The 23685-nt window shown below is 39.4% G+C and overlaps 3 protein-coding genes across 4 annotated transcripts; 2 read left to right on the top strand and 1 right to left on the bottom strand.

Moving 5' to 3' along the window:
• Positions 1-2010: 2010 nt before the first annotated feature.
• PSRP2 (RNA-binding (RRM/RBD/RNP motifs) family protein) lies at positions 2011-5269 on the bottom strand. The gene is made up of 4 exons (XM_008784661.5): positions 4870-5269; positions 3391-3492; positions 2934-3233; positions 2011-2186 (listed from the first exon to the last, which is right to left on the bottom strand). Exons 1-4 carry the CDS (start codon positions 5182-5184, stop codon positions 2148-2150), a joined length of 756 nt encoding a protein of 251 aa, XP_008782883.3. The 5' UTR covers positions 5185-5269; the 3' UTR covers positions 2011-2147.
• Positions 5270-6044: 775 nt separating this feature from the next.
• On the top strand, positions 6045-14527 carry TOP6B (topoisomerase 6 subunit B). 2 transcript variants are annotated; one of them, XM_008784662.6, is made up of 19 exons: positions 6045-6338; positions 6435-6487; positions 6647-6744; positions 6843-6948; positions 7120-7257; positions 7448-7499; positions 7648-7712; positions 8960-9066; positions 9191-9293; positions 9461-9546; positions 9631-9827; positions 10458-10573; positions 10687-10772; positions 11048-11120; positions 12658-12749; positions 12835-12973; positions 13059-13153; positions 13864-14038; positions 14271-14527. In XM_008784662.6, exons 1-19 carry the CDS (start codon positions 6236-6238, stop codon positions 14415-14417), a joined length of 2031 nt encoding a protein of 676 aa, XP_008782884.2. In that variant the 5' UTR covers positions 6045-6235; the 3' UTR covers positions 14418-14527. The 2 variants fall into 2 exon arrangements, with proteins under 2 accessions (XP_008782884.2, XP_088563635.1); XM_088707509.2 differs by lacking the exons at positions 7448-7499; positions 7648-7712 and having other exon boundaries at positions 6082-6338.
• A 4818-nt stretch (positions 14528-19345) lies between these two features.
• LOC103702299 (FT-interacting protein 7-like) lies at positions 19346-23173 on the top strand. Its single transcript, XM_008784663.5, has 2 exons — positions 19346-19572; positions 20110-23173. The coding sequence occupies exon 2, from the start codon at positions 20573-20575 to the stop codon at positions 22898-22900; it is 2328 nt and encodes a 775-aa protein (XP_008782885.2). The 5' UTR covers positions 19346-19572; positions 20110-20572; the 3' UTR covers positions 22901-23173.
• Positions 23174-23685: the final 512 nt, after the last annotated feature.

Consider the following 23685-nt stretch of genomic DNA (forward strand, 5'->3'; position numbering starts at 1 on the left):
GAATGTGATTAGGAATCACAAATAATCAATTAGATTGATAAATGAAAACCCGCTAAGAGTTGTGGCTAGAAAAAGGAATAATTGCAATCGGATTGCAATTTAATTTAATTAATTGGATTTAATTAATTGGACTTGATCATGAGTCCTACTTGGAGTGGGAATCATGGAGTCCTAATTGGATTAGGATTTCAAATTAAATTAGAATCCTATTTGGAATAGGATTTCTAAAGTCCAAATTGTCTTAGGGCTGAAAATTGAACAAGTCCTGATTAGATTAGGATTTTCTTAAGTCCTAATTAATTTTAAATTTTAATCTAATTAATCTCATGACTCCTAATTGGATTAGGATTGAAGAGTTCAATAGAGTCATGGTTCAATTAAGTCCTAATTAGATTAGGATTGGGAGGAAATTGAAATAGGTCCATACAAGTCCTATTTTGACTAGGATTGGACTCATGCACCAGACCCAAATTAAATCACCCATTAATTTGATTAAGTGGCAGATTTAAATGGATAAGAAGGAGGGGAATATGCCCCTCCCTTTGAGCCATGAGTGGGAGAAAAAGGAGGGGCGCATGCCCCTCCTAGGTGGCATGAAATAGAGATAAGGATGAGCTCCTAAAAAATAGGAGCTCATCTTTATCCCTTTGCAATTAAAAAGGGAGCATGGAATTTCGGCCAAAATGAATGTTTTTCTCCTCATTCCAGCCGTGAGCACCCTCCTCCATCTTCCTCCTTTGAGCCACAATCAAGAGAAGAAGAAGAAAAGCTTGGGACGCCCTCTTCCTTCTTCATCTTGGTTCCAAAAAGGAAGAAAAAGAGAAAGGCTGCGGGTCTTGTTTTCTTCTTCCTAAATCCATCCTTCTTCTTCTTCCTCTCAAGCCAATCAAAGGTTGATTCAAAGGAGAGGACTTCAGCCATCCATAGCCATCTCTGCAAGGGAGCTAGCACCCCGGTGAGATCCAAAGGCTTCGATCGAGTCAGTACTTCGTGTGGATACCTGTAGAGGCCGGACGCGTGTGCGGCTTGATCAAATACCACGTAAATTAGATTTGCAGAGACCATCTACCCGCACAAGGTGAAGATCTGATCTTCTTAATGATTTTAAAATGGTTTAAAATAATTTAATTCTAATCTATCTACAAACGAATGGTTTTAAAATACGTTCATGCGATGAACGGATCCCGCATATGTTTTTCCGCTGCAATCTGAAAATTATTTCGAAATTTTCATGACATATGAGGGATGCTAACAATGATTTGTACAGTTGATCTGATTGAAAGATCTAGATAAAAAGGGGTATAATAATTGAAGTTCATTGCGATTCATTCAAATGAAGGTTTGTCCCTTCCTCCATTAAGTGCACCAAGGGTACATTTGGTTGCACAGGAAACTGTGTGTGGAACTCATTTTTCCTGCAAAAAATCTACTTTTTCATTTGTATGTTTCATCGAACAATAATGAATTTTGAAAGCTTATCTAGATCTTCGAAAAACTTTCCCTTTCCATGAAAAACAACCAGACACATCCAATGTGAAGGAGTGCCTCAAAAGCTTGGTTCTAGTGGACCGAGTACTGGATGTATAACTTGCAAATCCGTAGATTGGACCTTGCCATGTACCCAATTCCTTTTGGTTACAATTCCTACTGTAACTATCACCTTTTGCACCGTGGATTCTATGGTTTATTCATATGCAATGCCAGGAAAATTCCCTGGGGTGATAGTTTTAATACTGTAATTTCTGTCAGATTCAGAAAATCAAGATGGTGTCACTGGACCCCAAACAAGATGATAATGCCAGAAAAAAACCCAAAGCAAAAATCTATTTCCACTTGCGGCTGTGCCCTAGTTGCTTGATTTGCCAAGAACATTTCCTGGGATCTACATATATGAGAAGGCTTGAGTTCTAATTAGTTAATTCTCAGAGTTGACGTGTTTCAAAAATTGTCAAAGTTGACATGCATATCACATGTAAATACAGAAAAGATAAGATCTGTAACCAAAATCAGTGACATCAAACTAAGAGTTATTTTGATTATAACTCAAGTACTCAACTCTTTTCAAAATATTTTTGCAATAAGAAAACCTTTGTCGCTATACAAAACATACAGCCTTTTCAGGGGCCCCAAGTGCTTGACTAGCATAGCTAAGCTCTGTTGACCCGAATCTTCTGCCCTTCCAAAACCTGAACGCAATAAAAGTATTAAAATACACCTAAGCTAGTGATACATGATGCTTGTGTTGGCACAGATTCAAGTCATTTCTAAATTTACAGCAAATATGAGGTGCAAGTGAAATGAACCAGCGAGCACACGTTGGAAGAACAAACATGCTATCAGAGATTCACAGAAGAACAAGCTGGATCTGAGCTTGCAAGGCTCCTATTTGAAAGGACTGGTGAGTGGAATCACAACCTGGCTGACAGAGTTCACTAGGTCACATTAGATTCACCTTACAATTGGTTGGCCAAGAAATGCTTTAACAAGTTTACCGATCAGGGTACAGTACAGCAAACAAGAATGCTCCATGAACACAGACAAAGGTCATGTATCTCTCCTTAAGGAGGAGAAAGGTTCATAGTATTGAAGACGAATAATATGGATTACTAAGTTCTGACAACAGTGATTAGAGGAAGTTTGTCAAGGGAGGGAACCAACCTATCAAATGGTGAAAGGTATGGAAGGCAGACACAGCCTTTTACCTCAACTGGACTATACTCACCAGGCTCTAGATGTAGTCAGCATTGTAGGATCAAATGATCAGGTAATGGATTTCTCTTCTTGTTTATTAGCAAAATAAGCAAGCAGTTGCATTGTATGTTATTTTAGCATGCGAAACAAAATGCTAATGAATTCTAGGGTTAGCAAAGAGATATGCAAAAATAAAAAGCAGTTTATTTGTTTGTACTCTTAGAAAAAGGCAGCATGCTTACAGCATTATTGAATGACGAAATAGCAGCCTCTACATCCTCATCAGACGAAAATGTAACAAAGCCGAAGCCACTAGCTTTTGAAGTTCCAGGCACTCTAGATACTTTTGCACTAAGAACCTTTCCCTTCTCAGAGAAGAATTTATTAAGTACCTCAGAGGTCACTGTCTTTGCAAGATTACCAACATAAACCTTGTGTGGGCTGTCAATAAATTTCGATTCTTCGGCCTGGAGAGGGGACAAATCCACAGTTGGCAGTGGTTTCTCTGTTATATTTACTTTGATTTTTCGACCTCCAATTTCCTGTTGACACATAACGATTATTGGTATGATCAATGACATGTATATTCATAAGCGCATGATTCCTGAATATAAGTCTCGAACTTCTTGCCATATGCCCACAACCAAGATATATATATGTATTGGATTTTTAATCAGAAATACATGAAGTGCAACTTACGGCGTCATTAAGTTTCTCGATAGCAGCATTGGCATCTTCCACTGTGCTCATAGTAACAAATGCAAAGCGCCGACTCCTACCAGAGTATTTATCATACATAACCTGTAAATACACAAAACATATACATATCACAAATGAATGCAGTGCATATTGCTGGAAATTATCTTCATGAGCTTTCATGGAGCAAGTTGCCCACTCTTTCTGTCATTAATTATCAGCCGAATTTAAGCAGAATGGTGCAAGAATCGCCATGCACTTGCATAAATCTTGCAGACAACAACATAAGCTTCCACAGAGCACTACACACACATAGATTATAAAATTTTAAAGCAATAAAAAAAACACGGTGCAATTTCATGCAAGTCCTAGTAGAACCTACCTACAAGGGTAACTAAATACCATGGTGACTAACAAGCCTGTGGTCAGGAAGACAGTCCTACTTGATAGATGAATTTGCAACAAAGCTTGGTAGCAAATTATACTCATGATCGTAACAGTTTCTACTTTTAGAAGGATATTATGCCTGCAAGGCTGCAAGATTTCTAGGTGATGACCCTTGTTTTCTGTAATTATGACATATTCCAATTTCTAGCCAAAGAGTACATTTTCTATCAACACAAGTCTTTTCAACTCCTTCCTTCTCCTTATGTCTTTTCCTCCTCTTTTTGACCTTCCTTGATCATGATTAAACCATCTTAATCAAGATGGCAAGTGCTAAGATCAAAACAAAGAACAACATGAGAAGGGTAGTAATGGATAAGAGTCATTTTAAATAGAAATTTTAAAAAGATGAATTTGTCAACAATAAATTTTAAAAACATTCAATTACAGGAAGTCAAGCTTTTTTTTATTTTGATTTTCCATTGGTAGTAAAAAAATATAATCAACATAAGTAGAACCATGAATAGGAAAATGGCTGAAGACAAGATCAAACATAAATATGTTTCTACAAAATATGTTAACAAACCAACCATTGATTCTTCCTGACATGGAAATTTTATGTAGTTGACGACTTCAATATGAACAAAGTGCCAAAATATATAATAGAAGAGTCAAATTTAGTGCTACCGAGTTTGAGTTTTTGATAAACCATGAAAATATTATATCAACTTTCTTATTTGAGAACCCGGCGAAAGGATCTTTTGAAACACTGATAAACATTTAGCAGTGAGAGTGGAAGCCTCTCTCCGTTCTCTCGTTGATCATAAGTTTGCGCTCATGAAGAAGACATTTGCATTCTTCTCCAACATATTGTTCTTCAATCCTCGGTATAAATTTAATCTGCCGAGCAATGGTCTTCGTTGTAGAAATGCATACCTTTATTGTTAAATTCTAGACAAAGGCAACTCCTTTCTTAATTTCAATTACTCAAGTAACCCTTATCTCTCTTTTCCTAGGCCCTCTTCATCAATTCAAGCATCCAAGATTCAATTTTGGACATAAAAACAAAGAAACGCAGAAGAAGAAAAGAGATAATACCTCAGCCTTCTCTACAGAGCCATGTTCTCCAAAGATTTTGGTCAGCTCTTCGTTGTCCACAGTCCTCGGGATGTTCCCCACGTAGAGCCTCCGCGCCACCTCCGGCTCTTGGGCCGTGGCGGTCGCTTCCGATGCTACGGCCGAGATCCATAGAGTTTTCCTTCTAGGGTTAGAGAAGGAGATGGAGGAACCGAATGCTCGAGAGCTCCGAGGAGAAGCCCCAATGGCGAGCCAAGCCGGTGACTTGGAGATTTTCATGGAGTCCATAGGGTTCTGGTAGAGAATGGGAGTTAAAAGCGACGAGATGGCCGCCATTTCTTCAATGGAGGAGAGAGGGATTAAGGTTTGGAGAGAAGGATTAAGGTTTGGAGAGAAGGAAAACGTTATCCTACAAGCGGTCGGAATGAAGAAAGGAGTGCGGGGTTTTGTTTTAAAAGTTCCCCCCCGGTGAGGTTTTCCCTTTAGCCCCAGTGATGTCAGCCTGCGACAACGGACCGGACCGGCCCAGCGGATGGGCCGGACTTGAACCGATGTCTCCACGTCCGGTTTGTGAGAATAACTACTTTCTTGCTTTTTTTCCTTATATATATTATTCAGATGGTTGGATATGGCAAATAAACATGATATATCACAAAATATAATTGACTTAGTATGAATTCAAAATTGACAATCCATTAAATAAATTAATATCAGACAGAAGATTGAATAAAAATCTTGTAAGTTTCTAAATAGTAAATATTTAAAAATAATGTGACAATATAATCAAGTATGATAGTATCTACAATATTCTAAGGATACTTTTTATATTTTGAACGGCAAAATCAAATTAATTATTAAATTATAATCTAAACAGTAATTATAATTTAGAAAAAATGTTGATAGTGTTTTTTCAGGCTACACCCCTAAAGAATGGATAATAGTGGTGCACATCTATTACGCATATAATTTATAAAATTTTTAAAAAATAAGATAAAGCGACAAAAATATTATAAGAAAATAGATATTAATAGGAGAGATATAAGCATTCTTATAATGTGATTTGCTAGGTTTTTGTGTGTTCTAGCACCGGTTCAACAGTAGAAAAAACTTCGACCGGTTGTGTGCTGTGGTTCGTTGGTACTGGAGCAGTGAGCACGCGGAGCTTGGCGGTAATCGTACCACCCCGCCCGCCACCCTTTTAGTTTCCCTCCACAGAAGCAAAGCCCTAACCGACCGCTACAGCTCTAATGGCGGAGGCTCTCCACCCATCCCTCCCGATCTCCGCGGACGAAGCTCCTACTTCGATCAACGCGGGCCAGTGGGTTCGCGCCTGAAATCATCTCCTCACTTCGAATTCCTTCTCCGAGCGATCTCCGTCGAAGTCTCCATGGAAGCCAACGGCAGCAGCGAGAGCCTGGAGGTGCCGAAGAAGGCGAAGAGAGGCAAATCTAAGACACCTCAGAAGGCAAAAGAGAGTCTTCTGACGCAGAGTAAGATCTCTCCCCTACCCTGGGAATCGCTTGCTCATCTCTCTTATCTTCGATCTCTTGTTGACTTTTTAAGGTTTTGGGTGTGTTTCATCGCAGAATCCCCCGCGGAATTCTTCGCCGAGAATAAAAACATTGCTGGATTCGACAATGTAAGCTACTTCCATTGCAGTTATTTACTGATTTCAACTGCGAACTATATAATCTCACCAAAACGAAAACTAAAAATTATATAAAATTATTTCCTTATGCGTGTCTTGGAACTCAGAGAATAGAAATTTATAATGAAACCTTTTTCTTTGTAAATGCAGCCTGGGAAATCATTATATACGACAGTGAGAGAGCTTGTTGAAAATTCTCTTGATTCGGCAGAGTCAATCTCTGAGCTCCCCGACATTGAAATAACAATGTAATATATTAAATATAGATGTACCAGTATTTCTCAGGCCCAGCAGTAGGTAGCTTATCTGCCTTGGATCATACATTCGTTTGCCTTTGGTGTGACAGAGAAGAGATTAATAAGAGCAAGTTCAATACGATGATTGGCCTTGCTGATCGTGAGCGTGTTGATGAAGAATTGTATGATGATTTTGAGTCTGCCAAGGCACGGGAGGTGTGTCAAATTTACTGTATACTTAGTTAAGAATTACAGGAAGTGTGGAAAGTGTGTTTTCTTGCTATGGTATTTCTTAGCCTGCTCATGAACAATTGATTTAGAGTTTGTTATTATTGATCTTTATTTTTTTTGTATTTTTTTTTTTTTTTGCACTTTATGTCCTTGTAGAAACGACTTGCCAAAGAAGCCCGCTTTCAGGAGATTCAAGCTAAGAATGCTGCCCTTGGGAAGAAGGTGAAAGAGCCTTCAGTTGTGAGGGGACTAAAAGGAAGAGGTGAAGCATCATTCTTCAGAGTAACCTGCAAGGTGCTTTTTGCAACTCCACTAGATTTATATGATGGAAGAAATGGTGCATGTTTACTTCTATTTTCAATTTATAATTCTCAAGCATAATTTAGTTTGGTTTTGATATATTCATTCTGTTAATTTTTCTGGCTGTGTTAACAAGTTGAAAGATCATAGTTAGAAATGCTTTGATGATTTTTTCTTAATGTAGGACAATGGAAGAGGAATGCCGCATGATGACATCCCAAACATGTTTGGACGAGGTCTGATGTCATCCATTTGTCGCTGACTCTAGAATTATCTTAGACATTGATATGAGTCTTTTGTAAATTATGTGTACAAACATGAAGAATTTAGAGCTAGTTGTTGACTTAGTTACTGCTGATGGTCTCTTATTTGGGTCTCATGCAGTTCTATCTGGTACAAAATATGGGTTAAAACAAACTCGTGGGAAATTTGGACTTGGTGCCAAGATGGTAAATCTTTTGTATCTCACCACTGTTGATTTTGTTTTTCCTTTATTTTCCCAAACTAATCTGATGTTCAGCTTCAGCATGGAGAAAAACATAGGAGTTATATCTGACCATAGTCTGCTGTGCCGGTTCCGGGCACCGGACCAGTTGCCTGGCGGCATGGGTCGGTACGGGCCCACGTCGTGTCATATCGGATCTATATCGACATAGTAGAGGAGATGGGGGAGAGGGTGAATGGGAGAGAGGAAGAGAGAGAGAGAGAGAGAGAGAGAGAGAAGGGAAAGAGAGGGAGGGAGAGAAAAGGAGGGTGGCGGAGGCCAGCTCTCAGGCAGGAGGCGGAGGCTGTGGCCGGATTTTCTGTTTCGTTTGAAACAGGAGTCCGACCGCTTTTTAATTTTAACGAAACAAGGTCCGGCCGCTTTTTAATTTTGCGGTTTTTTAAATAAAACTGGGAAACGATTTAAAAAGCGGCCAACTTCACTTAAAAATCATGAAATTAAAAAGCGGTCGGACCTTTGTTTCGAACGAAACAAGAGACCTGGCCGCGGCCTCCACCTCCTGCCCGGGCGCCGGCCTCCGACGGCCCTCCGCCACCCTCCTTTTCTCTCTCCCTCTCCCTCTCCCTTCCTTCCCCACTCGCTCTCTCTTATCCTTTCTTTCCTTCTCCTTCCCTTCCGGCAACGGGTTTCATATTTGTTGCGGGAAGCGTCCTGGTCCACTGCCGGGATGGCTCGGTATGACTGGAACTGTCTGGTTCGGGACGGTTCTGCCTACCCTGTATCTGACAATAGTTAATCATGAATGGAGATCTTCTTTTGGGGCATATTGTTATCCCTTTATGGATGGATATTTGAATTAGCCTAAATAAAATGAAGGCTGATCGGATGGAAGTGCATGTTATGTCTTTTATCTTAAACCATGACTCTTGCTCTAGTCCGGTTCTTCATGTGCTATAAAAGATCCATTATTACATTAAGTATTACAAAGTCCTTTTTAACTTATTGCCAATACAAGTGCCACTATATCAGCCAATTCAAACAATGAATTTTTTGAAGAAAAAAGTGCATAGCCTTGCAAGTTATTTTTATGCAACTATACCAAGTTGGGAACTGCTGTTCTCTTAATGTGTTGCAATTCACATCCAATCAAATTGTATACTATGTGCTTGAACATTTTCTTTCTATCTCTCTCATGTGTGCCGTTATATCTATAGCATAGCTGGAAGTCTTACCTATCTTGGAATAATGCAGGCATTAATTTGGTCCAAGATGAGCACTGGCCTTCCTATTGAGATTGCATCAGCAATGAGGGGGCAAAATTATACATCATTTTGTCGACTGGATATCGATATTCATCGGTAGGCACTAAAATTTGGGGAAAATGATTTCCTTGCTTCTTCTACAAGTTATTAGTTATACATAATCATCCATTTCAAAATTCTACAGCTCTGCTTGACCGACATTATATTGCCTTCTACTTAGGAACATTCCTCATGTCCACTTACATGAAAAAAGGGAAAAGAAGGATCGGTGGCATGGAGCAGAAATTCAAGTTATTATTGAGGGTAACTGGACTACCTATCGTGTGAGTGGTGCCTGCTTGGTCATATTAATTTAAGAGCTTTATACCTACCACATTGTAGACGGTTGTAATAGACAATGGATTAAAGCATTTTTTTCCTTAAAGGACTAAGTACATCTAGATCCTGGCAATATAGCTGGTAATGATGCATTCTTTTGTTTTGATTGTAGTCAAAGATACTTCACTATATGCGCCAAATGGCTGTGATTACCCCTTACGCCCAGTTTCTCTTTAGATTCATTTCAGACCTGGCAGAGTAAGTCCATTTCAAATGTTTATGTGGCTGAACTTGTTTTCTCATTAGCTCAACTAATTATGCTTAATTTGTTTGGTTGCACAGCAAAAATATGACCATAAGATTTGCACGGAGGACGGATGGGATGCCTCCAGTTCCTCTTGAAACAAAGCACCATCCTTCTGCTGTTGATCTACTACTCATCAAGCGTCTTATTGCAGAAACTTCAAAGCAAAATCTTCAGCAATTTCTGCAACATGAATTTGTGAATATAAGCAAATCATATGCTGAACGTCTAATTGGTCAGGATTTAATTATGAAGTTTATCTTTTATTCCACATTGCAAATTAATATTACCATTTTTTCTGAAAAACTTGCAACTGTTAGTTGAAGCTGTTGCAAAAAATTGTTGGAAACAATTTCTATAAAAAAAAGGATAACGTTGTGGACCCATTATTCATTCTGGAATTCATGTGGGAGTTCATCTTGTTTGTTGCATTTTATGAACGCAAATTGAGGGTATTGTCTTTATATTTGTGGTCATGAAAGTTATGGAATATTGTTTATGGTTATGGAATATATTTAAGGAAGACTGTTGCCTTGGATATATTTAATTCATTTTTTTCATGTGCCTTCTGCGCATTCAGTACATGATAGGAGGTACCGAGTCTCCAAAGGAAAAAAGGGCAAGAATTTTCTGAAGTTACGAGTTTCTGCAACATTGTAGCATCGTAGCATAAATCATTTGCCTGCATATCTTGATGAATCTGTGTCAGCTCATTTGAATAACAGTGTATGAAAAATCATGCTTGTGTTTTCGGATAGCATCTGTTACCACCTAGAATTTTAAATAATCTTCAGGATGACCAATATGATGCTGCTAATTAAAACTACCATTCGTTGTATATAACTTCTGTTAACTTGTTTTTCAGGGGAGATGGGCCCAGATTTTAGCCCTAAAATGCCTGTGAAAAGTCTCACATCTCAACAAATAGTCCGTATTCATCAGTTATTTCGTCAAGCAAAATTTGATGATCCTAGTGGAGATGTGGGTACCATATTTTTGGCTTTCATAATCTAATCACTAGTTTTATTCTATTCCCTTTCTTTTTCTATTTGGTGTTTTTAACTGATCGCTGTATGAACTTGCTACATCTACAGTGTCTTAGTCCTGCAGGGGAATACAATCTCCGTTTGGGAATTATTAAGGAGCTAAAACCAGACATGGTTGCCACTTATGCAAGCAGGTTGAAATTCTGATTAGTAGAGGAGCTGTATGTTACTTTCAATATCTTATATGCAATTGAGCATCCAGTCTTATAGTATATGCACAGTCAAAGTGTCTTTAAAATTGCATTATGCTTATTAAGTTATTATATATCTCTTCAAAATTGCAAGTTGTAACATTTTATTTTATTTAAGCTTAAATTGTTAGTTTAGATTGAATGTTGTGGGTGTAAAGTATGGGGTTTCCTGATGACTGCTTTTTTTCTCTTTTTCTATGATTGATCGTGTAAATTAGCCCTCAGGTTTTTGAAGGCCATCCATTCATAGTTGAAGCTGGAATTAGCCTGGGCGGTAAAGATGTTAAACAAGTAAGAATTTCTTTGTATATGAATGGAGCCATATGTAGGCTCTAATAGCCTATTATTTCTATATTTCTTTATCTGTCATAGCTTTACGATGATCATTCAATGGGTAATTATGTTCTATTCAAATTGCTTATCTACTCTGTTCTTTTAGAGTTTGTTAACTTTAGTATGGAGCTTTGATAGAATGGCAATTAGCAATTCTTAGGAAGGCCACTACAAAAGTTTGTAGGTTTTTTTTCTGTATGGTGGATTGTAAGCCAGGCAGTGAAACAACCTGATGCATGCCCAGTCCCTCACCTGGGATACCCACACCTGAAATATTCCCCTCCCTGCTTGGCAGGTGGGCATGCATCCTTTACTAAACCAACCATGCTGGTATAGGTGTATGTCTTCCTTAAAAGGCTGTGGATTGTAACACAGGTGGCGAAACGCACAACCTGGTGCTTACCCATTCTCTGACCTGCTTTCTATACCCACACCTAAAATACTCCCCTCCCTGCTTGGCAGGTGGACATGCATCCTTTCCTACCAACAGACCCTGATGGCATATGTCTGTGTTTCTCACAGGCAATGGATTGTAACACGGGAAGTGAAACTTGCACCCTGGTGCATGCCTAGTCTCTCCCCTGCTTTCTATACCCCCACCTGAAATACTCCCCTCCCTGCTTTGCAGGTGGGTATGCATCCTTTTCTACACCCAACGGACCCCGCTGGATAGGTGTGTGTTCATCTATACATGTCACAACACGTGCATGGGCTTATTTTATACATTCATGCAAATTCAGAAGCTTTACTTTCAGACACTTCTATTAGTTGTGAGGCTATATGTGTAAATATTTGCTTTCTGCATGTAGTTTCATGTGTCCATAGATAGCATCTGTCAGTATGTGCATGAATGACTGACGTGCTGTTTCTTCAGTATTTTATTGGTCTCTGAATTAGTTTAGGACAAAGTTTGCAATCTTGGTACCGGATCCCATACCGATACCATCTTGGTTGAGTGTCGGTATGTCTGGTTCGGTTGTCAATATGACGTTGTCAATATGACGTACCTATACTTGGTATGCCCTCCAATGTCAAGTACCTATTTATTAGCAGTATGGTACGGTTGCCTGATATGTGTGTGCTAGTATGGATTGGTACAACATACCATCTTTAGAAGAATATGCAGAATGCTTGTGAGGAATGTGACATCTCTATATTTTTCTTCCCTCCTGCATAAAATTATGTTGCAGGCATAATTTCTCAGTTGTAGAATAAGTTATAGAGTTAGTTATTTGTTCAGAATGTTGTAGCAGTTAAAATGCTTTAAAGTGCGTACGTAAGATGATGCTTGTTGTAGCATATTAAGTTCCTAAAGTACCAAGACATGCATGTATATTCTTGTTTTCTTACAGCACTTGAATATGTCATTCTGAAGCAGTCTCTGGGCAATACAGTTGCATTCCCTTGTACTGTCCCACCAAACATTTTTGACATTGTCTGTCACTGATTTATTTTATTGTTAATTGACAAAGATACTATATCATATTTGCCACAGGGCCTAAATATATTCCGTTTTGCAAACCGTATACCTCTTCTTTTTGAACAAGGTGCTGATGTCATCACAAGAACTGCTTTAAAAAGGATCAAGTGAGTTCACAATATTCTTATTTCCTTTAAAATCACATAATTCTACTTTTTTTCTTGTTACAATATAGATTTTTTTTAATATCAGTTGGAGCAGTTACAAGATGAATCAGATGCAAGATAAAATTGGTGTGTTCATAAGTATAGTGAGCACAAAAATACCCTTCAAAGGAACTGGGAAGGAATATATTGGAGATGATATCGCTGAAATTTCCTCTGCTGTCAAGGTATTGTAGATTCTCTGTGATGTGGTAGGTAGCGTCAGGTGGAATAATTTGAGCTGATCTGCATGACTTCATGCATTGTTTGCAGTCAGCTATTAAGCAGTGTTGTCTTCAACTAAAGTCTAAGATAGTGAAGAAACTTCAGGCCCGTGAACGGCAGGAGAGGAAGAGGAACTTATTCAGGTAACTTTACTGCTAAAGCTTGCGAAATTTTAACAATATAAACATCATTTAAAGATTATAATGAAGATTTTTTATTACACAGCTTCTGATACTAGTATATTTTTGATCAACTGGAGGAAAACTTGTTTTCCCTCGGCATTTGTCATCTGTCCCATTTGATAGTCTTTACAGATTAAAATGATACTGTTAACTTCCAAAACCAAGTTTGAAGTCTATTGTTTCGCTTTAGCAATACTCTAGGAAGCCAGATTTCTATAATACATTCAATCTTACATATCTTCAGTTTATCTTGACTAAGAATTTAGCTTATTATTGATCTGAAGATGGTGAGAGTGATGTGGGAAACATGTTTAAGTGATGGGTTGGAGTGTCTCTTCCAAATTGTTTTTAGCTTCTTGTTTTTCTTTTTAAGTTGTATCATTTGAGAGTTTATGTTATCTCAGTTCATACATCACCTGCTGTTCTGCTTAGTTCTGTAAAGAGTAAGGACTTATGAATCCTCAAAGTCACTGGCTGCTGGTTCCCCTTGCTGTAATTATGAGCCTACCTGTTTTGTCAGGTCATTAAGCTTCTTGCTGTGATCTACTTTTGTTGCTGAAGTAACCTACATGATAATTCTGCATTTATACCAATGCCCAACTCTGTGGCCTGTTATAAAATATGCTCTCTTTTTAATTGGCTAGAAAGCCCCTGATAACGTCTGGTCACAGGTATGTTCCTGATGCTTCAAGGGCTGTCATGGAGGTTCTGGAAGAAATGGCACGAAATTATGAACCAAAGCGGCCGCGTTATGATGGAGAGGATGGAGAGCTCCTCAGAAAAGTAGCATCTCAGGATATAACAGAGATGACTTTTAGGGAAATCTTATCCCAACACGTTGAACAGGTCATTAGCCTAACTTATTTGTTGAGGTTTACTCTCTGATATGGTGATAAAAATGATATACTAATGGATCCAGTTTATAGTCCACAATGTCTATCCTAGTTTACATCCAATGTTATAGATGTTGCAACTCACTTTCCCAGACAATCTCATCTTGTTGGCATCTTTTCTCTTCTGTTCCTAAGGACAGTGTGATGAATCATATTGACTTGAGTTTTTTGGTCCACACAATCAGGTGGATTACGAGATGGCACTAGAGTATGCCACACAAAGTGGAGCAAGTGAGGAGCCTCGAGAAGCTGTCTATTTAAGCTCGCTTGAAGGCACACATGATTTCATTGACTTCCATAGTCCTGTCTTTGTTTTCAGACTCATTCCTTAGGCAATCATTTTTTTTCATTTACATGCTGTTTCATTTTTTTTCTGTAATTCATGCTAAACTCCAAAAATAAAATAAAATAAAATAAAATGTCAAACAATGTTTCCATTTCACTGTAAAAGAATCAGCTTGTGTTTTGGAAGAGATTCAGAGTAGCTGGAAGCTTTGACCACAGTATTCTGGATCAGACTCTCAAGCAAAGAGCGATGGCTGTAGTTGGTACTTGATGATTTGGGTTGCTGATTTTAAATTAGAGACGGCCACTTGATGTAATGACATACTGATTTAAGTGCACATAATCTTGGGACTAAGTTGTTTCAGTTACAAACATACAATTGTGTGGATCCAGAAGAAGAAAAGAAAAAGAAAAACGGGGGAAATGCACATTTTTGTTACTCTGTTTCACGTAAATGTGTCTTTGATTGTACATTCATAGCGTGCATTGCTTACCTGGCCCCATTGTATCCAGTATTGCATCAATCTTATGACCGGTACCCCTGGTACAAGCTTGGCGGTAGCTCTGGTTGAGTTGCTCATATGTCATGATACGAGGAAGATGAGTTCCATTTCAGCAATCACTGCTGCTCCGTGCACCATGTTTCAACTTGAAATTTCTCGAAATTTATGGTTGCAATCTGAGTAGTTAACCCGGTTATGTGTTGTTAAATCCACAATTTAAATCCAAAATCGTATCACAACATTTTTAATCTGCAGCTGGCTATTAGGAAGCTGAAATTTAACATGTATTTTAATTCTTGCCTATGATTAACAAATGTAGTAACTACAGGCTACAGCCCTCATGCCGGCTCTGAAGGATATTTTTTCATTGAGATCCACAATTCTCCTCAGATTACATCAGATTCAAGATACAAGAAAGGAGAGGACTTAAAATTAAAGGAAGAATTTAAGAAAAAAAACGGGGGTAAAATTCGACGGACTTTTTTATGCTTGAGACGGTATTATTTTTTATTGATTGCCAGTTTTTCTAAGATTTCTCTCTTTGATTCCTTCCGTGGAAACGTTTGTGATAGGCAAGTATGGGTACGAATATAAGCGATATATAACAGAAGATCGAGAAATTTGAGTTCTTCGAGGAAAATATCAGCGGATCCTCGTTCAGTTTTCTTTTCCTTTTTTTCCTCTCTTTTTCTTTCTTTTGTTTTGTTTTCTTCTCCTACTCTTTGATTCGATCTCACGCGAGAACTGTTGTAGTTTAACCGATTCTTCGCTTTTCCTCATAGCATGTCGGCTGTTTCGTTTTGAGGTAATGAATGGGCTGAACTTTCCCCGTTTCCGTGTCGGATGGGCATTTGAGTTAACTTGGTTGATGTGCTGTATTTCTATTTAATCTGGTCTAGGTTTTTTTATTTAACTCGTAGATAGTTAAATTATGGAATTTTTCGAGGACATCATGCAAAAGATTAGAACATAAAACTCATAAAAATAAACTAGAAAAATTGAGGCGTACCTTGAGAACTCTGAGAAGCTATTGATAACCGTTGTAGCAGTATCCTGTGAAAGAAGAAAACACGAGCGCCTATCCTCCTTGATATCTGGCTTCTCAATGGGTACGTGCGGTAGGAACCTTTATGTCCTAGGATTTTACTACAGATAGCAATAACCTAATTAGTATAATGCTAATAGGTTCATTCATTACAATGTTCATTAACCAATTCAAACTTACACCGATACTTACTCCGCCACAGGACTAAGGTAATAGAGCTCAAAATAATCATATGATTATAAATTAATTCTAGTTTCCTTAAATATTCATTCAGACGACTACTTAGCTTGTATAACGTAATAAAATAAAAATCTTTTTGCAAATCTTGCTATGGATCTTATTGACTAATAATTTGAGCAAAACATGCAAGGAGCCGATTAGTCATGTGTGGAAATTTTTGATGGTTTCCTTCTGATCTTGCAGTACTTCTGATTGAAATTGATCTAATATTACAATGGTCAGATGCTTGCATACAAGGAACTACAGATGGATAGTTGCTGATAGATACTTGCATACAAGAAACTACAGATAGATGGTTACTGATAGATGCTCGGATACAAGGAACTACTGATATTTCCATTGTTTTATTGCCACAAGTGATTGCATCGTTCATGAACAACCCTTGTAAATAATAAGAATCTCAAAAAAGCCTTTTGGATTTATTTTCAAACAGTGGCTCCTAGTGCTGCCTATCAGCAGTAATGGTATGCTAAACCTGACGTAACACCACGCAACAAGATTTGTGAGATCGTCTCCGCTACAACACTATTTGTTTTGCTCATGGAGAGAGTCACCGTTGCCCATAGTTCTTAGTTACTTGAGCTCGACTCGAGTCAAAATTCAATTCAAAATCGATCGAATCTTAATATCCAAGCTCGAACTCAACTCGATTAAAAAAAATAATAATTGAGACCGACTCGAATATCAACTAAGTCATACTTGAACTCATGTTCGAGCTCGAATTCGAGCCTTAGTCATAATTTAAAATAAAATATAGCTAAAACAAAAAAACAAACTAATATTATATTTTAAAATATTAAATTAATAATATATATTATAAATAAAAATATAATACTATTAATTTTATATATATATATATATTAAATTTAAGAAATAAGTGCAGGTGATTGATTTTAAATAAGATAGAAACAATTAAAGTTAGAGGTACAGATGAGTCCAAATATTTCACAAGCTGCTCGAATTTAACCTAACTTCATTATTATTAAACTTAAATAATAAAATACTTAGCTCGAACGCTTGCTGGAATCATGATGCAGGACAATAAGAAAAAGAGGAAGAAAGAGAAGAAGAAGAGAAGAGAAAGAAAACTAGGCTTCACACCTAGCCCCGCTCAGGGTTCACATGCGAGAGCTTGAAGGAAGAGAACCATTTTTTTATTCATCATATCATAATCCTAAACAATGTACGGACTCAGATATATAGAGTAACAAAATAACAAAAAAAATTTCTATAAAAAAAACTAATTTCATAAAGTTCTAAAACGATAATACGTAAATAAATCCATAATATAAAATCAATCTTAAATAAAATCAAGCTGGCTGAACTGGCTGAATCTACTGAATTTGCTCGACTTTGTAGCGATCGTAGGCTCGAGTGATAGCTGACTTGGTACTCATGTCCGCACCAAATCATTGGTACACATCAGCAGTTGAGGCCAGGACGGAGATGAAGAGGCTGCAGTGCTGGCATCCGCATGCAAACCCCATCGCCAGCCCCCGGCACGAAATAACGAAGGGCCTGGCGGGCGTGTCTTTCGCAACCTCTGCCGCAAGATTGTTCGCGTTCATCCCATCCGAAGGTGTACGTATAAACCTGTCGAACTCCAGCATACCAACGGCCTGGATCGACCGAACGGTACAGACAGACCGATGCTGTGATGATCACACCATCGGTCCGGAAGAACGACCCGGAATTTAACCAGCAAACGGGAACAAATCCAATTCGAGGCAGGCTCATGTGAAGCTCGCCGTACGACTAATCCCGTACGACAATCCCGTCCGCCAAAAGGTATACTTTTTCTTTAAAAAATTAAAAAATACAGCTGGATCGCTCAACGGAAAGGTCGGCTGCACACACGACGCCGAGATATAGCAAGCTGGCGCCAGGATGATCTCTGCGATATCTCGGCGATCCGCACCCCGTCGCGGTGGTTCAGAACCTTCGAGACCCCTGCCGTCTTTTCGGGCACGGTCAGAGGAAGCTTTATCCCATTGGGGATTGAACCGGTCCGGTTAATATGGCTGCCTCTGGCTAAATCTAATCTAAGATGGTCTAATCACAAAATTTTAGAGTGTTCTGCTGATGGTTTGTATCTGCATTTAGCTGGGCTGAATTGGACTTTAAGTAGATCCGAGTTCAATTGGAAATTTGTTTAGTTTTGAGCCCAATACACTATATTTGGGCTGGATCTCAATTATTAGATCTCGCTAAGTTCTCACTGCTTCATTTAGATTTAATTGGGCTGATGATAGCTTTGCAATGGCTTTTCTTAATTTAAGAGAAGTTTACTCTATTATCAATTTAAAATTTATGACCTGACATAGCCTTCTGACTTATTTTACGAGCATTATTGAAATATCTATCATTTAAACAAAATTTATTATCTACAATATTCCAAAAAATTAAATATTTTGTAAAAGAAATGCAAGTAGGTAGGTTTTAGAAACATAATGCTGTTAAAATAGTATTACTTGAAGCCAACTACATTTCAGAAAGAAAAAAAAATCTCTTGTGGTGGCTCAAATAGGTACTACCAGCCTTCTCTATCACCTCTTTCACACTATATGCTCCATATTAGACTGCCTACAGGCTACAGAAACAAAAAGCAAATGGCATCATTTATTAACTATTATCAAAAAGTTGATGCAAAGATGGTCTATTGTAGATATTTGTAATTTAATTAATGAGACCGTAACCATATCATTGCACGCTTTTTTCGTCAATTAATCGCCTACATCGCGTTGGATGCCGGTGCTTGTAACACCCCTTGTTCTGATTAGGGCCCACCGGATCACTTGAAGTCACCATCGTGACACCCATCCGGAGATCCGGACACCGGAGGGTGACAGGCTGACCGCACACCGGATAATGATGTGAATAATTCCGTGACAGGATCTCCGACTTCACGTCGTCATCCGGCGCACACCTGAAGAGTAAATCATGACCGCCCAACAGTGGACCACCGAAAGGTCGGACTCCCCATCACATGATCCCCACCAAACCACCATCTGTACGGCCAATATTCCGCCGCGTCGAGACGAGAAGAAGAGAAGATATATTAACGCTCGATATCTCGGATATCGAGAAGACGGAGGCCATCGCACGTGAGACTTGACCGTAACGGTCCCACACGAGCCTACGAACGCCTCGGGTTCCCTCTAAAAGGATACAAACACGAAAAGGAGACACTAAAAAGAAAAGAGGGAGTAGAAAAGTTGGGGTTTTCGGGCTCTGGAACTCGCTCGCCGCTGCGACACTGTCTGCTCTCCTCCATTACTGTTTCCCTTTTTCCTTCCTTGAGCATCCGAAAAAAATCGGCGATTTTCCATTGGAGAACCCTTGAGAACCACCGGGCTTGGGTTTCTGAGGGCACTCTCTGGCGCCCTCCTCTTCGGTGCCGATCGATACGTCGAGGTTCGGATTCTCTTTGCATAAACTGGCTGCTTTCTTGACTCTTCCTTTCTTTTCGTTCCGTCTCTCCTTTTGCCTTTCTTTTGAATATCCGTTTGAGATCTTTGATTCTTTTCTGTGGATAGGGTTTGCATTCTGTGGAAGTGTGTGCGGCTTTTATTTATTTTTTTTTCTTTCAAATTTTTCTTGTTAATTACTAGAGCAGAGAATGCTTTTTGTTTATCTTTGCTTATTTTCAAGAAAACGGGCATTTTTGATGGCTAGGGTTCAGAGCTGAATTTCGACTGAGATCTAAAGTTTCTTCGATGAATAAAGTTGGAATCTTTCTGAAATGGTCGTGCGGTTTCTTCTTCTTGTTGTTTTTTTTTTTTTTTGCTTTTCTTCCCGCTCTTTCATTGCGAGAAGACAAAGTGTAGCTTGGATTTATATGTTTGTTGGAAAAACGAGATATTTCCTTGTTATGTTTTCCTGATGCTTTTGTTTTAGCTATTTAGGGTTTTGTAATCGTTGCTCACGGAGCTGATCGTGTTTTGATTTCAGGGTATCGCGCTCGTTCCGTTGCTTGGTGATGGGTTTTGGAGGAAATGTATTACGTTTTTACCTCTTCGACGTGGTGTTCTAGCGTCTTTGCCTTATAACTTGGGGCTTTCGTTTTTCTTTGCTGAATTTTTTTTGGCGCGATCGAGTCTGGTACTCTCAGATCTCTACCGTTCCCCTCCTTTCGCACTCAGAGTGCTGGATTTCTTTTCTATCTTCCTTTTTGTTTTCTCCTGCGGAGATCTTGGGCTTAAGTTTGCAGTTCACTCTGTTTTGATCACTATCTCGGATTATTGAGGGTTCTGTTGAGGTTTTTCTCTCGATTTCAAGAAAGTTCAGATTTTTGTGAACCTTTTCAGAATTTCTTACACCTCTGAGACTTGAAATAGTGCTCTTTTGCTTCTCCGATCATTTGAATTGGAGTTGTGTCTTTTCCTTTCCTTTCAAGTGTCGATAGTCTTAGAAGATGCAGAGACCCCTTCATCCCCAGGAGTACTCCTTAAAGGAGACCTCTCCCCACCTTGGTGGTGGTGGAGTTGCCGGCGACAAGCTCACCACCACTTATGACCTCGTGGAGCAGATGCAGTATCTCTATGTCCGTGTCGTGAAGGCTAGAGACCTGCCGGCCAAGGATGTAACTGGAAGCTGTGATCCTTATGTTGAGGTGAAGCTGGGGAACTACAAGGGCACAACTCGCTATTTTGAGAAGAAAACAAATCCTGAATGGAACCAAGTTTTTGCCTTCTCAAAAGAGCGGATACAAGCTTCCTCAGTGGAAGTCATTGTCAAAGACAAGGATTCTGTGAAGGATGATATCATCGGTCGGGTATCATTTGATCTAAATGAGATTCCAAAGCGAGTTCCACCAGATAGTCCATTGGCTCCGCAATGGTATAGGTTGGAAGACCGGAAGGGGGACAAGGTGAAGGGAGAACTGATGTTAGCAGTTTGGATGGGCACTCAAGCAGATGAAGCATTTCCAGAAGCTTGGCATTCAGATGCTGCAACTGTTCCAAGTGACGGCCTTGCAAGTATCAGGTCGAAGGTATATCTCACGCCTAAGCTTTGGTATGTCAGGGTAAATGTTATTGAAGCGCAGGACTTGCTGCCTAGCGATAAGAGCAGGTTCCCTGAAGTCTTTGTTAAAGTTATGCTTGGAAATCAAGCTCTCAGAACTAGGATATCTCAGAGCAGGACCATTAATCCTATGTGGAATGAGGATTTGATGTTTGTAGCAGCTGAACCATTTGAGGAGCACTTGGTTCTGAGTGTTGAAGATCGGGTGGCACCCAACAAGGATGAGGTATTGGGGAAGACTGTCATTCCCCTGCAGAATGTGGACAGGAGGCTGGACTACAAGCCTGTCAATAGCAGGTGGTATAATCTCGAGAAGCATGTGATTGTGGAGGGTGAACAGAAGAAGAAGGAGATGAAGTTCTCTAGTCGGATTCATCTGAGGATTTGTTTGGATGGTGGATACCATGTTTTGGATGAGTCGACCCACTATAGCAGTGATCTGAGGCCAACGGCAAAACAGTTGTGGAAGCCAAGCATTGGAGTTTTGGAACTGGGCATCTTGAATGCTCAGGGGTTGTTGCCTATGAAGACTAAGGATGGTCGTGGGACTACGGATGCTTACTGTGTTGCTAAATATGGACAAAAATGGGTCCGTACGAGGACTATTATAGATAGCTTTACTCCGAAGTGGAATGAACAATACACCTGGGAGGTATATGACCCGTGTACGGTTATTACAATTGGTGTATTTGATAACTGTCACTTGCAAGGAGGGGAGAAGGCAGCTGGTACGAGGGATACCAGAATTGGTAAGGTGAGGATCCGTCTTTCTACACTTGAAACTGATCGGGTTTACACCCACTCTTACCCTCTCATTGTGTTGCTTCCTTCTGGGGTGAAGAAGATGGGAGAAGTTCAGCTGGCTGTCCGCTTTACATGCTCCTCTTTGATAAATATGTTGCACATGTATTCACAGCCATTACTCCCAAAGATGCACTACCTTTACCCATTGTCTGTTGTTCAGCTTGATAACTTGAGGCATCAGGCCACTCAGATAGTATCAATGAGGTTAAGCCGCGCAGAGCCACCTTTGAGAAAGGAGGTCGTGGAGTATATGTTGGATGTGGATTCTCACATGTGGAGCATGCGGAAGAGCAAGGCTAACTTTTTCAGGATCATGGGTGTCTTCAGCCCTTTGATTGCAGTTGGAAAATGGTTTGATCAGGTTTGCAGTTGGAGGAACCCTTTGACTACAATACTTATACACGTTCTCTTTGTGATATTGGTGCTGTACCCAGAATTGATACTGCCGACGATTTTCCTCTACCTGTTTTTGATCGGTGTCTGGTACTTCCGTTGGAGGCCCAGGCAGCCTCCTCACATGGACACCCGACTTTCACATGCAGAATCTGCCCATCCTGATGAGCTAGATGAAGAATTTGATACTTTTCCTACATCTCGCCCACCTGATATGGTGAGGATGAGGTATGACCGGTTAAGGAGTGTAGCAGGGAGAGTACAAACTGTGGTTGGTGACCTGGCGACACAAGGGGAGAGGTTGCAATCCCTGTTGAGCTGGAGAGACCCAAGAGCAACTGCCTTGTTTGTGACCTTCTGTCTGATTGCTGCCATTGTGCTTTATGTTACGCCGTTCCGTGTTGTGGCCTTACTGACTGGTTTGTATGTGTTGAGACACCCAAGATTCCGCCACAAGCTTCCATCGGTGCCACTTAACTTCTTTAGGAGGTTGCCTGCTAGAACAGATAGCATGTTGTGAGCTGCGGTAGGCCTTTTCTTTTGTCTGTACCAAAATGATCCTGGTTGGAACCCAAGTTGCAGCTGAGTGGTGTGATGAAGATATTCAGCTGTTACTTTTCGATGAATAGCTGGTGCTGGATGTCTGTGTGATCTGTAATTTTCACCTGGTATGTTGGTCTTGTTGGAGTTTGTAGCTTTTTTCTTCATGTTTCTCCTTGATTTCACTTTTTGATGTGTTGCTTCTTTTATATATTTCTCTGTTAATTCATGGAGCTCCTTTAGTCTTTGAACCTATTAATTCTTATGAGTAGATTTAATATCAGTTGTGCACACTGTTAAGTGGAGATGAAACCATATGCTTATCTCCTGCAAATAGGTAAATTTTTTGTTATCACGCAATATGTCTGATTTGATATTGTTTTCCTTCCAACAGGCATGTGTGCATAGACTTTTCTTTGCCCCATCTAATTCGAATTATAATAGCTAATGACATTATGACAAACATAATGAGCAAAGTTCTCTGATTCTAAAGTCTCTGGGGAATACTGATGTTTTGGTTTCTTCCCTTTCTGAAGTGGTGGATAGGAGTTTTGCTACTTTCCTCTTCTTCCTGTCAGGCCATTTTGTAATTCTGCCTTCTTGACTCAAAAACTTTTACGATTGCTGCTCATCGTTGAGCTTGTCTTCTAGAGCAGCATGCATGTCATGAAACGAATTGCATGCAATGCAAGGTTTCTCTTTTAGTTTCTTAAAAACTCTTTTATACTGGCTTTCTTAGATGCAGGAAGTAGAGCAGAAGTTTAT

This window comes from Phoenix dactylifera, chromosome 11 (assembly GCF_051530095.1).
Source record: "Phoenix dactylifera cultivar Ajwa chromosome 11, Ajwa_hap1_PhDact_Kaust_v1.1, whole genome shotgun sequence".
In the NCBI taxonomy this organism is placed as follows: domain Eukaryota; kingdom Viridiplantae; phylum Streptophyta; class Magnoliopsida; order Arecales; family Arecaceae; genus Phoenix; species Phoenix dactylifera.

What these genes read in the sequence shown, in the direction of transcription:
- PSRP2 (XM_008784661.5), bottom strand. Translation starts at nt 5,184, where the DNA reads ATGGCGGCCATCTCGTCGCTTTTAACTCCCATTCTCTACCAGAACCCT. An exon ending in GCTCTGTAGAGAAGGCTGAG is followed by an intron (nt 3,493 to 4,869) that starts GTATTATCTCTT and finishes GTGTATTTACAG; the next exon opens with GTTATGTATGATAAATACTC. An exon ending in TTTCGTCATTCAATAATGCT is followed by an intron (nt 2,187 to 2,933) that starts GTAAGCATGCTG and finishes TATTGCGTTCAG; the next exon opens with GTTTTGGAAGGGCAGAAGAT.
- LOC103702299 (XM_008784663.5), top strand. Translation starts at nt 20,573, where the DNA reads ATGCAGAGACCCCTTCATCCCCAGGAGTACTCCTTAAAGGAGACCTCT.
- TOP6B (XM_008784662.6), top strand. Translation starts at nt 6,236, where the DNA reads ATGGAAGCCAACGGCAGCAGCGAGAGCCTGGAGGTGCCGAAGAAGGCG. An exon ending in AGTCTGCCAAGGCACGGGAG is followed by an intron (nt 6,949 to 7,119) that starts GTGTGTCAAATT and finishes ATGTCCTTGTAG; the next exon opens with AAACGACTTGCCAAAGAAGC. An exon ending in TATCCCAACACGTTGAACAG is followed by an intron (nt 14,039 to 14,270) that starts GTCATTAGCCTA and finishes CCACACAATCAG; the next exon opens with GTGGATTACGAGATGGCACT.